This window comes from Hydractinia symbiolongicarpus, chromosome 12 (assembly GCF_029227915.1).
Source record: "Hydractinia symbiolongicarpus strain clone_291-10 chromosome 12, HSymV2.1, whole genome shotgun sequence".
Classification (NCBI taxonomy): Eukaryota; Metazoa; Cnidaria; class Hydrozoa; order Anthoathecata; family Hydractiniidae; genus Hydractinia; species Hydractinia symbiolongicarpus.
Window position 1 is genome coordinate 11,659,993 of NC_079886.1, and position 14,517 is coordinate 11,674,509.

The 14,517-nt window shown below is 35.4% G+C and overlaps 1 protein-coding gene across 2 annotated transcripts in view; it reads left to right on the plus strand.

Annotated features, from left to right (window-relative positions):
• Window positions 1-7,571: 7,571 nt before the first annotated feature.
• Window positions 7,572-14,517, plus strand: part of LOC130621884 (cilia- and flagella-associated protein 221-like) — a 31,655-nt gene continuing 24,709 nt past the window's right edge. For both annotated transcript variants that reach the window (XM_057437250.1, XM_057437251.1), the window contains exon 1: window positions 7,572-7,735. In XM_057437250.1, the coding sequence (XP_057293233.1) occupies window positions 7,621-7,735 (115 nt within the window). In that variant the 5' untranslated portion in view covers window positions 7,572-7,620. The remainder of the gene's footprint in view (window positions 7,736-14,517) is intronic.

Sequence of the window (14,517 nt, forward strand, 5' to 3'; positions counted from 1 at the left end):
AAAAGGTTGTCTCGTCTTAACTTTTAAAGTTACCAGGCCAATGAAAACATCTAATGAGCATCCCTAGATACTTAACCCTAAGAGCTGCGACAAAAAATGATGAAATGCAGCCTGATTAACATTAGTTGATCCATAAATTCCAGTGGTTCAATGTACAGTGCAGTCATGTTCAGCAAGTGCCTTTATCACAGCTACGGATGCGATTTGCGGCGAAGTGAGTAGGCAATGCCGGTGTATACCTATTGCAAACATTTAAAACACAAGAGTTACTTTTTTCTAACACTGAAGTGTATAAATATCGGAAATAATAATTTTGAAAAAAAAAATGATCCTTAAATAGTTTGCAAGTTTATATATATATTACACTCCCGGTTATTTGAAAGTCTAAGGGGGATTTTACTTCAAATAACTGAAATTCCGAATAAGTGAAAATTTTGTTATTCTAGCCAAGTTTTTCTCTTGGTAGGTAGTTTTGAAGGTATTTGATGAAATAGGTGGGAAATTGTTGGGGCCGATCTCCTAGAGGGCTGTATAATACATGTATAGTATTAATGACATAGAATTATTTCATGGAACAGTATATATGCATATTTCAATAAAAGACTTCATCCAACTACAATTGAAATATAACTAACCAACAAAAACTTGTTTCATAAATATATAAACAATGCACGGTTCGTTGTGGAAATAATAAATACAAAGGTGAGTTTTACAAATGACGTCATGGAAATCTAGTAAAAAATACGCAAAAGCTTTATTTTATTTTTACTATCTCGCCTGCCAGGATAGTATTGGTTTCCAACTTCTAACTAACTAACTGACTGACTGACTGACTGACTGACTGACTGACTGACTGACTGACTGACTGACCGACTGACCGACTGACCGACTGACCGACTGACCGACTGACCGACTGACCGACTGACCGACTGACCGACTGACCGACTGACCGACTGACCGACTGACCGACTGACCGACTGACCGACTGACCGACTGACCGACTGACCGACTGACCGACTGACCGACCGACCGACCGACCGACCGACCGACCGACCGACCGACCGACCGACCGACCGACCGACCGACCGACCGACCGACCGACCGACCGACCGACCGACCGACCGACCGACCGACCGACCGACCGACCGACTTCGTACCTACACTCTCTTAGTACTTGGAAGTCATCTAAATGACGTTTCAGGCCAAAATTGGTATTTGTTTTCGACAAAATTTGGCACAGTAAACAGAAATAGTATCTTTGAGATTAAAACCTCGAAAGTAGCTCTGGACCTGTCTGGTCACGTGATGAAAATATTCACATATAGTGGCATATTTTCATCACGTGACCAGACTTAAGTTAGACTCGATTACCTGTTTTGTGCTTGTAAACTAGCCGTTTTAATTTGTCTTATCGTTTGTTGGAACCTAATGGGGTTCGTGATTTAGCACAACTTGAGAAAGTGGTTCTTTTAAAGCACTTAGTAAATTTTTGAAAACCTTTTCAAATGTTTAGGCTACATGTAAATATGAAACTTAGTTACGTAGCCAGTCTTTGTTTTGTAGCTTAGGTGTGCTAGTTTTAGCTACATATAGCTAGCTAGCTAAGTGAAAGTCAAACTTTACGTACAAATTAGCTAATTAGCGTGCTAAATGCACAATAATTAGCTAATTTTTTATCCAGTATATTGCCCTTTTCAATCATAAGCTTAAATTTGATTTCCGTCAACAAAAGCTGAATCCTTAAAATCGCCTGATGAGATAGAGAGAGAGATAGATAGAGACAGCGCAGCTAGGCTGGACGGTCGAAACTTATCCAGGCTAAAACCTAAATCCTCGTTTTGACAGATTTTTTTCTGAGAACGAGGCTTAAATGAGTTTTAAGCCAATAAGAATCCTAACATTGCAACAAATTGTTTTATTATCCAATGAACAATACTTTATTTTAAAGTTTATATGCTATCGAAAGTTAAAGCTCGTGCAGTGTAGCATAACGAAGATCGTCTTATGATGAGCCATCTTTGATGTTCTTAACGTTTCCCTTTAATAATTACGTCACTTCCTTCTGTACAATTTTGCAAGCATGTAGACTAAAGCTATATTCAGCAGAACTAATTAATTATTCATTGTTTCAATTTAAAGAGGAATTGTTGAGGCTGAATATTTCTGGTGAAAGATAATATATTATAGCTATAAAATCGTGACAAGTGTGTTATAAAAAAAAATTCAGAATATGTAGTCTGAAAATAAGCTTTCGTAACTGATTAGGTAAAAACATTTGCTGCCACCTTTAAAGATAATTTCAAAGTTGTGTTTCAGAGAAAAAGAGAAAATCCATAAATTTTCAGCCTTGCCGTTGTTCTTATTTTGTTTTTAATTGTTCATCAATTTTCAGCTTTATTAGTTTTCTTCTTTTAAAATTGTTCTTATAGAGAAATGAAGTTTATGTAAGTTAAGTTAGCTATGATTTACAGTTAATAATAATCAAAAATTGAATTTTAAAATTTTAGAATATTCAATGATTTTATTCCCCCATATTATTCAGTCCTCTTCAAAGTTCAGTACTTTTTCAGATTATTGCTAATGGCGGAAATTTTTAAGCCGCAGGGCTTCTTGTTTTAAACACAAGTTTAACCAAGTGGCTTCCACTGCTGAAAGACTCCAAAAAAGTTGCCATTTATGTATCTCTTATGAGAAGATGCAAGTCCTCCAAGTAATTCTATGTTTGGATTTGATTGTGATGATGCTCACAACTTACCACTTACCATTCCTAATTTGGATTTTGGAAATGACTTCTTGGTTGCAGAAGAAGATGATCAGCAGATTGTTGACGTTCCTGGTAAGTACAACAGCCTCAGAAAATTTGAAAGTACTTGGTACAGTAGTCTGATATAATTTCGTTCGATATAATTTGTGTCGTATGCTAATTTGTCTGGATAGAACAGATTTTATTTGGCCGTAGGTAATTTTGGTCTTATTTCCCAAGGAATTTTCTTTTGAAAATTAGTCTTAATCGATAAAAAAAACCTACACACAATGTATATACAGTTAAAGTTTATATTTTTAGAAACTGTACCAAATACTGGTTTCCATGGTGATAACATAGTCGATTTGGAATCTGGAATTGTACCTGACCATCAAAACGATAATAATCCCAATTTTGAATTTGAAGCTGGTACAAATCATCATGATAATTCTGTCATCAATTTGGTATACGAAGGTAACCCTAACTAAGTTGATAACCTCGTAGATTTGGAATCTCCAGCCACCTTAAACCATCGTGACACAACTGTGGATTTGTCATCCCACGCTAGCTCTAGCCACACTAACTTGGAACCTGATAGCAACAAAGTAAATTTGGTTCTTTCTGATGATATTAAAACTATCAAAGTTCATAGGTTGCGCTTGAAGAAAGATATGATCAACGGCTTCAAACAAATAATGGAAAACGATAAAATAAATTCACAATTATTGATCGTTCTGCAACCAAGAAAGTGGCGTTGGTATTGGAGTTGACAGAGATTTTTATACATCTTTTTGGATGGAGGTTGCTGATTCTCTCTGTATTGAAACATCAGAAAGGGTACCTTTCATAAGGCATGATTTGTACTTTGAGGAATGGGAATCAATTGGAAAAATACTGAAACATGGATACACCAAAACTGGATATTTTCCAATTTTTTTAGCCAAAGGTTTTGTTACGTATTGTTTATTTGGGGACACACCGCTCTCTAATGATCTGCTCATGGAATCTTTTTTAAACTTTGTGTCACCAATGGATGCATCATTATTAAAAGAAGCCCTGAAAACCACTAATCAAGGAATATACAAGGACGAGGATTTCATAGATCTTCTAGACCGCTACAACTGTAGATCCAGTGTTAATCCACTCAATGTTTATGGAGTTGTTCTTGAACTTGCACAGCAAGAAATAATACAAAAACCGTTCATCATGGTTTGCAGTTGGGCGAAAACACTACTATGTTTGAAAGAATATAAAGAATTTTCATCAATATATTTCTTGAAAAACTTTTACGATGCTGTTACACCTTCTACCAAAAAAGTTATAAACTATTCGTTGCAGATCCGAAGACAGAAGGACAACGATGTTGTTACAAATATTTGCTTCAATATGTTCGTGGGCTTGACAATACTGATCTTGTGAAATTGTTGCGATTTTTGACAGGTTCAGACATAATTTTATGTAGAAAAATAGATGTGTCATTTGTTGAAATGGGTGAAAATGCTGCCAGAAGACCAATTGCGCATACGTGTGCGCCTTTATTGGAACTGCCGTATTCGTACCGCAATTTTTGTGAACTCCAGGAAGAATTCCAGAATATCTTGCGGGTGGATAGCTGGGGAACTGATTTTACTTGATATCATATACTATATGTATTTACTTGATATTTTTATATAGTTTTAAATTACGTTCTTTTTTTGCTTAATTCAGAAACCTTCAGAAATAGTTGAGAACAAAACGTTATATAAACATGACAGTGCACATATTTTATTTTGCTATTAGGAGTGTGTTTGAAATTCGATCATGTTATTATTTTATACAAAGGCAGTTACAGCAGTGTTCTGTACAAACTTGGCGATTTCTATTTGGACACTTCACATAGAAACTATTTTATAAAATTTTGTTATATATGAACTTGGAGATTTTTACTTGGATATTTTATATGAGTTAGAGTTTTGTTCTATTTAAACTTGGAGATACTTTTTTCACCGGGAATGACCTAATTAGAATCCCTTACTGGTTAAGTGGACTATAATTTGGTAATTCGCGGCATACGTGTGGTGTGTTGTACCATTTATATTTCTGAGCAGCATGTTTTTTTGTTCGGAAGACAGCATTATATAAAAGAAAAATGGCATATCTTTTTTCTGGAAAACAAACTAAGTAAACTGTTCATAAAGAATTAGTTCAACTGTTCATGAATATTCTGCAATTTTTTGAATAAGGTACGCATACAAATTGAAACAGCCTTCGAAATTATCTGGCACGTTCCAACCATCTTGAGCCATCAAAGTGGTAGCAAATTCACCAAATTCGTCAGAAAAATCTTCCACTGTACGTATCGAAATACTTGAAAATTCTGAAACCTCGTCTAAATCGACATCTTTCAAAAAATTCGTTCCTCCGTGTAAATGAGGCAAAAAATACATTGTATTGGGTCTTCCACTTGGTCCGCCATTTTTAGATTTGGAAATTAGATGTTGATTCCATTCCTGTTTTACGGTTCGTATTTTTTCACGGATAAGGCGCATAAAGCAAAATCTTGCACAATGGAGTAAAACAGCGTCTGAGGGATCGTACAAATCTCTAACCACAAGGTCTTTGAAGAAGGAAACCCACCAACCAGGACGGTCTCGAAACATCTTTGATCCAATGTTTCTGGATTGCGATATCGGTTTTGAGATGTTGAAGCAGATCCTTTTTACGCATCCCTTGAACGCCTTTACATAGCCCACGACCTTTTGCAATATCTCGTAATTGATTTACAGTGTATGATTCCATGTTATATACAGTTTCCAACAAAATCATAAGATTACATTTCTGCTCCACCTAGCGTTTATTGCGAACAGGGAATTTCCCTACTCATTTTGTACGATAGGGAATTTCCCTTTATGCGCGTAGAATATTATGTGAATTGCGCTAGAAATTTTTGGGATCTTTTATTCTACATGATGACGTCACACTATTTGAATATTAGGGGCTAGGTCTTGGCTAGGCGGTGAAAATTAGGGATATGTGTTGGCTAGGTGCTGCCTATTAGGTACTTGTTCGTGGGCGTGCGCGGGTGCGTTTTAGGGACTGTGCCAGAACAATTTCACTGAATATTAGGGACTTGTTGTGGGCGTGCGCAGGTGCGTTTTAGGGACTGTGCTAGAACATACATTTCTCTATCTCTTGTGTTGAGATTTTAATCAAAATTCAATTGTTTAATGAAATCAAATTTTGCATTTGCACTTCTATAAAAACACATTTCATTAAAACATTCAAATTTCAAAAGTTCAATTCATTCGAGAATTCAAGATGACGGAGCTAGCAGCTTTGTTAATGTTGAACAAATTATTTGATTCACACAAAGAAAATCTCACTCGTAGTGCAACTCCAGATTTTGTTAAGCGTCTGGATTTTTCAAGCGACAATACGGGTTTTTAGGCATTCTGATTGGCTTAGCGCAAGAAAGATGGTAGCTTAAAATGTAAAAAAGCACGAAAAAAAATATTTAAGAAGCATTGGAAATGATTATATATCTAACGCCTACAATACATTTATTAATAAAAACATTTTCATAGGATAGAAACAAAACAATGTCAAGTTTAACAGTTAAAACAACCAGATTCTCCAACATTTCGTCTGGATGCTTCTTCAACATGGCTAGTTAACTAGCTACATTATCCATAAAAAACGATGATCTGATATCCAGTTTTATCAAAAATACTAAATACAGGGCGACGGTAGCATAAAAAATACATCTCCTCTCATTTTTAGATTCGTTCCTTCAGCTTTGTGGTTACCGAGTCAATAAAACTCGTTGAAGCCCGTGTTATTCTTAGCTAGTTAGGTAGTTAAAAAAATTACTTCAATATTCGTTGTGACTATATTTTAGCTGCGCATTCAACTTTACACATTATTCTGTACGTGTCGAACTTCGTAATGTTTTGTTTAGAAAGTTTTATTCTATAGGGACTTTCGAATTCTAAATAGAATGTTTGTTTTTAGACAAAACGTTTTCGAATTTTGACCTCGAGTGTTAACAAAAGTAGTGCTAGTGAATTATATTATTAAAAGAACACTAAACTAAAATTCTTATTTTTTATTTTTATCTAACTTAGACGGTTAACAAATACAATAATAGCGATTACCCCGTGCTGTACCGAAAATATCGCCGTCAGTCATTGCACCGACCTCGCAAGCTTGGTCGGCACTTACACCTCGGGCGATATTTTGCAGTACAGCCCGGGGTAATCGGTTATTATTGTATTAGGGTGAAACGGCGGCGTGAAAAAGGTTATTTCAACAATATTATTAAAGAATTGACGATCGCTTCGGTTTAGTTTTCACTTTCAATAGAAGGCATGGCTTCACTTGGCAACCATCAATCCAAGAAATAATTTTTACTTGATGTTTTCTGTTGTTTATGTTTTTTGTCTTTTCAAACAATCGAATGTTAAAAACATTCGAAATACACTCCTACTTTGGTATTTTGCACTCAAACGCATCAAACATTCATGAAACAGCATAAATTGGTTGGTGAACAGATTTATTTTGATAAAAAGTTTGTTCGAGAACAAACTTTATCAAACTTGATATTTTCCTTCTTTTTATTTTTTTAGCGAAAATATGGTTCCTCTCAAATGCAACAAAATTTTCATCGAGTTTAAATTTTGAAGAAATCTTTGACGACAGAAGTGATTATGAAAATGTTGTAAAACAAGGAAACAAGAATAAAGTTTGCGTGGGGATATATTTTTCCACTTTTTATCATTTAGTATTGCTTTTTCGCATAAAATGCAAACAACACGAGAACAATTTTAGAACTTGAATACACGATATTCTCACTGTCCATAAGGCACGGTCTCGCTGCCCCAAGGCAACATCAAACAAAGATGGCGGTTGAAGCAAGCAATACAAGTTTTTTCCCATCCGGTAAAGAGAACATGCTTCACGACTTCGTGGGAGTACCTGATAATAAGAAGGTGGAAAATCATTTATTGGATACTAGTGAGTGAGCAACCTATTTAGTTAATAATTATTTGTTTGTATTCTTAATGTAATATCTTCTTAAAAGTGTAAAGTGAAAGTTTACTTTCTTAACACAGCTAACTAACTCAGAAAACTGTTTAATAAAGCTTGGTTTTAACTGGTGAATTATTTCAAATAACATGAATTAATTTTTGAATGTAATTTCTTACTTCATGTCAGTTGACAGTGGAAGCATATTTTATTTTATTTGTTTTTCAAACCCACCTTTTTCCTATTTCATAAAATAACGTGAACTAGACATCAAATTTTTTTGTTCACGTTTTGTTCACGTTTAATTTATAAAATGAGAAAGCCTGAACTGAGTACTGCTATTTTCATGCAAATGTGACTTGCAAAACATACAGTGTTGAGAACTTATTATGAGGTACACATACGCATAAAAACATGCTTTCAAAGGGGACTTCCCACCTCAAAAAAACTTTATTTCACATCATATATAGATATATAGCTATATATATGCTAAAGTACAGAATTTAATAATTTTTTTGCATAATTAGTTAATATAACTTAGAAATATTGCATTCTTTTTTTTACCTTTTTAAAAAGAATGTGCTACCTTTGGCAGTAATGGTGACCTTCCTCTCTGAAACAGTCTAGTTCAGCAATTGTGAGAAAAATGTAAACAAATGACGTATACCAGGTAAATAAAGGACAGACAAACCCATGGATTTGTCCATCGACTAGTTTAAAAATATTTTCCTGCACTGACATACTTTACATGGCTAGACTCACAAATATCGAGGGATATACCCTGTCTATTATTTCCAGGAGGGGTCATAGCTTTGATGGGGATTCCTAGAGTATTTAATGCTCTCTTTGAGCTACGCAAACTCAATTAGGGTAAGCGCTCTGCCAGACAACTCCCTGCAACATTCAATGGCCCAAACATTGTGCCATCTTTCCAATCTCCCTCACATGGCTTGGGTTAACCCGGGGCTATGGTAATATTTAATTGCCCATATTGAATCGCCGCGAAGGGGAATTGAACCCGATCTCCTGCATAAAGTACAGGAGTGATAACCACTAAACTACAGTGTCATAACAAAAGACCAGTGTATATATAAATTACCTTACCTTGAAAATTTAGAAAGTTAGTTACTTACAGTGCTTTAGGTTGTCAGATTTCTACTTCATTCCAAGAGCCTGTTGTCTTTTTTTCACATCTAGACAGAAGAAAGCCTTTTTTGATAATTGGTAACCGCACTTTGTTAAAGGACATTGTATGGGCTGAGATTAACCAAGAAAACATCGTTATAATTGATCATGTAAAGGTGTGGTTCTGTAGGTCCAGGGGAAGCAACATTGTAGCTTGATATATTGCATTAAAACAACAGAGGAGGTACACATATACTTCTGTACAAGGAATATATGAACCCAAACCTAAAATAATTGGTTATAAACTAAAACAAACCAAGTCAAAATTTTGTTATAAGACTAGAACATTCCAGGATATGAATTCCGTATAATTCTCTCTTAAAGCTAACAATATTTTTTTTTACTTGTGGTCATTTCTTTTTTATCTTTATATACAACCTTTATATACAACTGCAAAGTAATATCCCTACATTAAGAACTAAAATTTTCGCAAAATGTTTTGGTGGAAAAACTTCAGCTGACAGACACAATTTTTTATTTCAGCGGAAACATTTTCAGACAAGATTTATAAAGTCAGAAAATGTATGGGTAGGTCTTTTGAAAGAATTTTAACCAGCCAATCAATTTTAGCTTATCAAAAGTAATGATTACGAAAATGACCCAAAAAGAAGGCTAGAAGCATTTAAAGTGTACATATATTCACTCAAGATCCAGTCTTTTTCAGGAGAGGCGTGCGATCGCACGCGCACGCTTTGGCACACGCTTAAATCGTTTTAGTTCATTTTGAGGTAGCAAAGTGGGGGACATTTTAAATCGTGAATCCCAAACACGATGGTCGAGCGTATACGTATAGTGACTCTCTCAACCTTAACTTCCTTTTCTTCATGTCCGAAATAGTATGCATGACTATACTGTCATTTTCATAAATTTATTGTTTATTTTGCAGGTCATCACAAGCAAATAGGCAAAATTATGCTTGGTTTTTGAATTAAAAAAAAATCTTTATCCACGTGGCTTGAATTAAACTTCAAAAGTCATTCAGAAAGTTCAGCTACATTTTACCAAAATTTATGCAGAAAATATACCGCACATGGGTTTCATCATCATCATCATCATCATCATTCTCGGCTTAACGTCCGTTTTCCATGCTAGCATGGGTTGGACGGGGTATATTAATGACCCTCTTCCAATCTGATCTAGACTGTGTTAGATCTAAACTCAACTTCCTCTGTATCAAGTCTGTCCTTATAACCTCCTAAGTCTTTGTCGGTCTGCCTCTGGGCTTTGCCCCAGGAACTATCAAGTCTCTACACTTTCTTACCCAATTATCCCCCTCCATTCTTTCCAAGTGCCCCAGTCACTTCGATCTTCTTATCTGGGTAACATCTTTAATTCCGCGGATACTTAGCCTGCTTCTTAGCTCATCTGAACTCTTTCTGTCTCTCAGACTGGCGTTACACATCCACCTAACCATTCTCATATCATTCCTTTCTAAACGGTCAAGATCTTCCTGCTTCACTGCCCATGTCTCACTACCATACAACATAACACTTCTTACACAGGCCTCATACAACCTACCTTTTAACTCAATTGACAAGACTCTGCTAGTCAACAAAGGAAGTAACTCTCTGAACTTTTTCCAAGCAGAACCTATCCTGCAAGTAACACTTCTTCCAACACCCACTTCACTGCCCAACATATCACCTAAGTAACAGAAGTTCTCAACTATCTCTAACGAGCCACTGTTGTACTTCATGGAAGCTGGAAATACTTCATTCTCTATAATCTCACCTTTGCAACACTTGCATACAAACTGAATGTCAGCTCTTAACCTTCCACCAATACTACTGCACTTCTTACGGAGCACGGATGAAACAATTCTGCAAGACTGCACTTACAGGTAGAACAGACATCCATGGACTTAAGAACATTAATACTTTTGTTGGCCTTTGTTTTGGCGTGGGGAACAAAGGAATAGCGAGTTCCAACAAAGTTCACAGCTTAAGGTTTAAGCTCTGTGTAAAAAAAATTATGATTTCAGTCATTAATTAAACTTCGTAGCTACATGTGGAAAAAACAATATTTAATGTAAATAAAATTACGGAAAGTTAACAGCAGCGATATATATAATTTTTTTTATTATTTTATAGTTATTTTATTTAGTTATTTTTAGGTTTAATTCTATAAAAATGACGGTAAAAAGATTAAAACATTGTAGTAAGTTTTCTATATTATATAAAATTTGAATTATAAAATCACAAACGCTACTAAACGAAACATATTTATTGCCGTATTTTTTTAACAATATTTAATAATTAGTACAGCCACAAGTAAAAACAAATCGATTAAATAGGCTTTTAAAATAAAATAATTGAGACAACAATAAAAGTTGCAAAGCTTTCTTAAATCTTTCTCTGACTTCATGTTTAGCTTTTTTTGTAATTAAAGGGGAAGTCCGGTAAATTTAAAATTTTTAAAATCACAATATTACATGTCTGTATAACAGCCAAAAAAAATTTTAAGCTAAAAGGTTCTAAAAGTCATAAAAGAAGCAATTTTGCCTCATATCATTTCTACTTTCACTTCATAATATATTTCCGCAACAAGTAATCTGGACACTAATAGTCTTCTGACGTCATTCGTGACAACAACATTCGGCGAGTTACTTTCTTACAGTTGTAAACTTATCTTGAAGTAGTTATGTCATCTTCCTCTTCCGATGTAAGCGATGTTGAATTTAATGAAGATGAAGAATTTCATATTCGAACCGGAACGGAGTCAAAGTGAAGTGGCTGCAGCTTTAGAAGCTTTAGAAAACAACGTTGGTGCTAAAAACTGCAATGTTGAAGCTGGAAATCATGTTGGAAATGTTGAGTGGTGCCAGTGCAAAAAGTGTAAAACTATGGTCACTGAAACTGAAAGTTTATGTTGTCGTGATAATAATGATATTCTGGACGGTCATTTTCAAGGTTTCTGTTGATTAAAATATCTTCTTATCTTGTATTTTACTTCCTTGTTTGGTACATCAATCACTTTCTGTTCTGTCACAACAAAGTTTTAGAAAGCTAAACCTTGTTTATTTACACACGGAGGTACGCCTTTTTAAAGATCTTTTTTCTTTTTTCGCTTAGGTCATATGTGTGTTACAAATTCAGATGAATTCAAAATGGTTTGTTTGCCGGAACCCGTGTTACAGACAGCACTAGGTGCTATTCACAACATGAGAGGGATTCGTCATGAGCTTTGCAACAGATCATATCGGTTTGCTGCTTATAAACAATATATATGGTGGGTGTATGGAAGACTGGGCAAAGGTTATCGAAAGCCTATACCATCATGTGTTGTGTGGGTAATTCGTAGTGAATAGCCGCAGCCCGATGGGGTATATGTGCCATACACAGAATCAGGAATGGATTTGGACAAACAAAATATATAAGAACATGTATAATTGTAAAGATGATGAATAAAATTTGTACAATAAATGTTTTTTAAATATAACAAATGTCCCCCGGAATTGTAAAATAAGCGTTTCTTGATGTAATGCTCAATATCATTTATAAACCAGGGGGTTACTTTTAGGTAAATCTTGAACGCATATTCGAGACAACAACTTCCTTCACAAACGTTTATTTTTAATGCAATATTTCTGGGTGTTTCAGGCAACTTAAAAAATATTTTTTGAACCAAATCAAACACTTCCTTCATCAAGTTCTCTTGTTATTTCTTTTCTTTTCGGATCCATTACTTTTTTTGCCACCCATTCCTTCGTAATTTTGGTGAAAGAAACTTTGAACTTCAACCTCCCATCGGACGTAGTGGCTTGTTGTTGTTCTACACCCGAGTTGTGGTCAAGCACAGCTAGTTGCGTCCTAGCAACCATCCCAGCGTACAAGAATGTTAAGCGTTTGGGACAGTACTTATTCAACAGGGAATGGTAAACCTCGAGCCGTCCAGTGTGCTTGAAATCAGCTACGTAAATCGTTTAGTAGCTGTTTTTCATTAACAATTTTCTCCAGGGTGATGTAAGCAGGATTTTCTTCGGTTAACCACTTTTTCTGAGCTTTTTGTAGCAGGGTAAGTTCTTTATGAGCACACTTATGATATAGCGTATTATTTACTTAATAATGTACCCCATGGATTTGACAGAGTAAACTCTGCCACTTTTCCTTCAATAATATTGGATCTCCTTCACAAGTCGAGGAATGGAACCATGGAACTGCGACCTACTTATAAAGTTAACATTGGCAGTTTCAAATGCTTCAAATGCTTCTTTCACACCTTGAAACGTTAACCTGTTGAACAATATCCCACCAATATTCCAGCAGACAGCCTTACCGTTCCTTCCGCAATTCGATTTAAGTAAGGTTGTGATCTCCATGTCACTTTGTGGTTTACCGGCGCAAACCAATTTCACAATAAGCATACTACCCTTAGTTATATGTTTTTTGATAGTAGCTTTCTCACCGCATTCAAAGCAGAATTTAAAGAGCGACTTAAGCATTTCAAAGTACACTAGAAACATTGTTGAAGGTGCAATCAACTGCGTACCTTCCCTAACATCGACATCTTGCTCATTAACATCACTATCAGCCGTATCAGCACTACTTACGACCATATCAACATCGCTACTGACATTGAAAGATGAATCTGGATCAGTGCGATCTTCTACTTCACTTGCGCAAAATGAAGAGCAATCTCCAATTTCATCTCCCTCTTTTGCAATAAGGTTGACTGGGGAAACGCTAGTATGTTGACTTAATATAACAGTTTGCATATTCACTGAAGAAAAAGTTGGACTCATCTAAGTAGACATTGATTTGCATAACACAGCAGGAACCATAGTGCTCTTTGTTCACATTGGTGTAGCACAGCTAACTTCTTTGTTAATCATGACGACATCAACAGTTTGCATAATAGCATCCTTAAAAAGGGGCTCGGCTTCTAGGGAAGGTGCTTCCGGGCTACCTGAGTTTTCTTCTGCTGTACAAGCTTCATCCACAATCTACAGTTATGAACACATTAAGAAATTTTTTATTCCTTAAAAGAACAAATATTTTTCCAACTCCAAGATTTTTAAATCTGATCATTTTTTGGAAGAGCACATAAAAAAGACATTCAAGGCTAAAAAAGTGTAAAAAAAAGAACAACCACACTGAGGTAAAATTTAAATGTTCTTATAAAAAACATGTACAAATATGTTTAACCATGATTGGCCTGCTGGGTTACCTGGCGTTTTGTTTTTCTTTCGTTTCTTGCGATGGATGCAGAACGCTTTGCAGGTAGCGGTTTTGAGAATAAAAATACAGATGGAATAGCGTTTGGTAATAATTTAAATTTATCACAGAGCCACAGAGCTCCGCCTAAATATTAAAATTTAAAAATGTATTGTTACCCCCTGGTTATTCATGGGTGAAACGATCAAAAGACAGGTGTTCAGAAAATTATTGAAGGTGAATAAAGTTTCGCAACAAGCTTATTTACACAAGAAATAATATGAAAAGAAGTCAAGAAAAATTTAAGAAGTGCAAGAAATACCTTGAGATCGCGTTGAAAACATTTGGACGTGAAATGCATACCACAAAGAACGAAATTCGTGTCTGCTTGATAGGGTGGATCTCGCTTCATAGCTGCTAGCCATTTCTTAC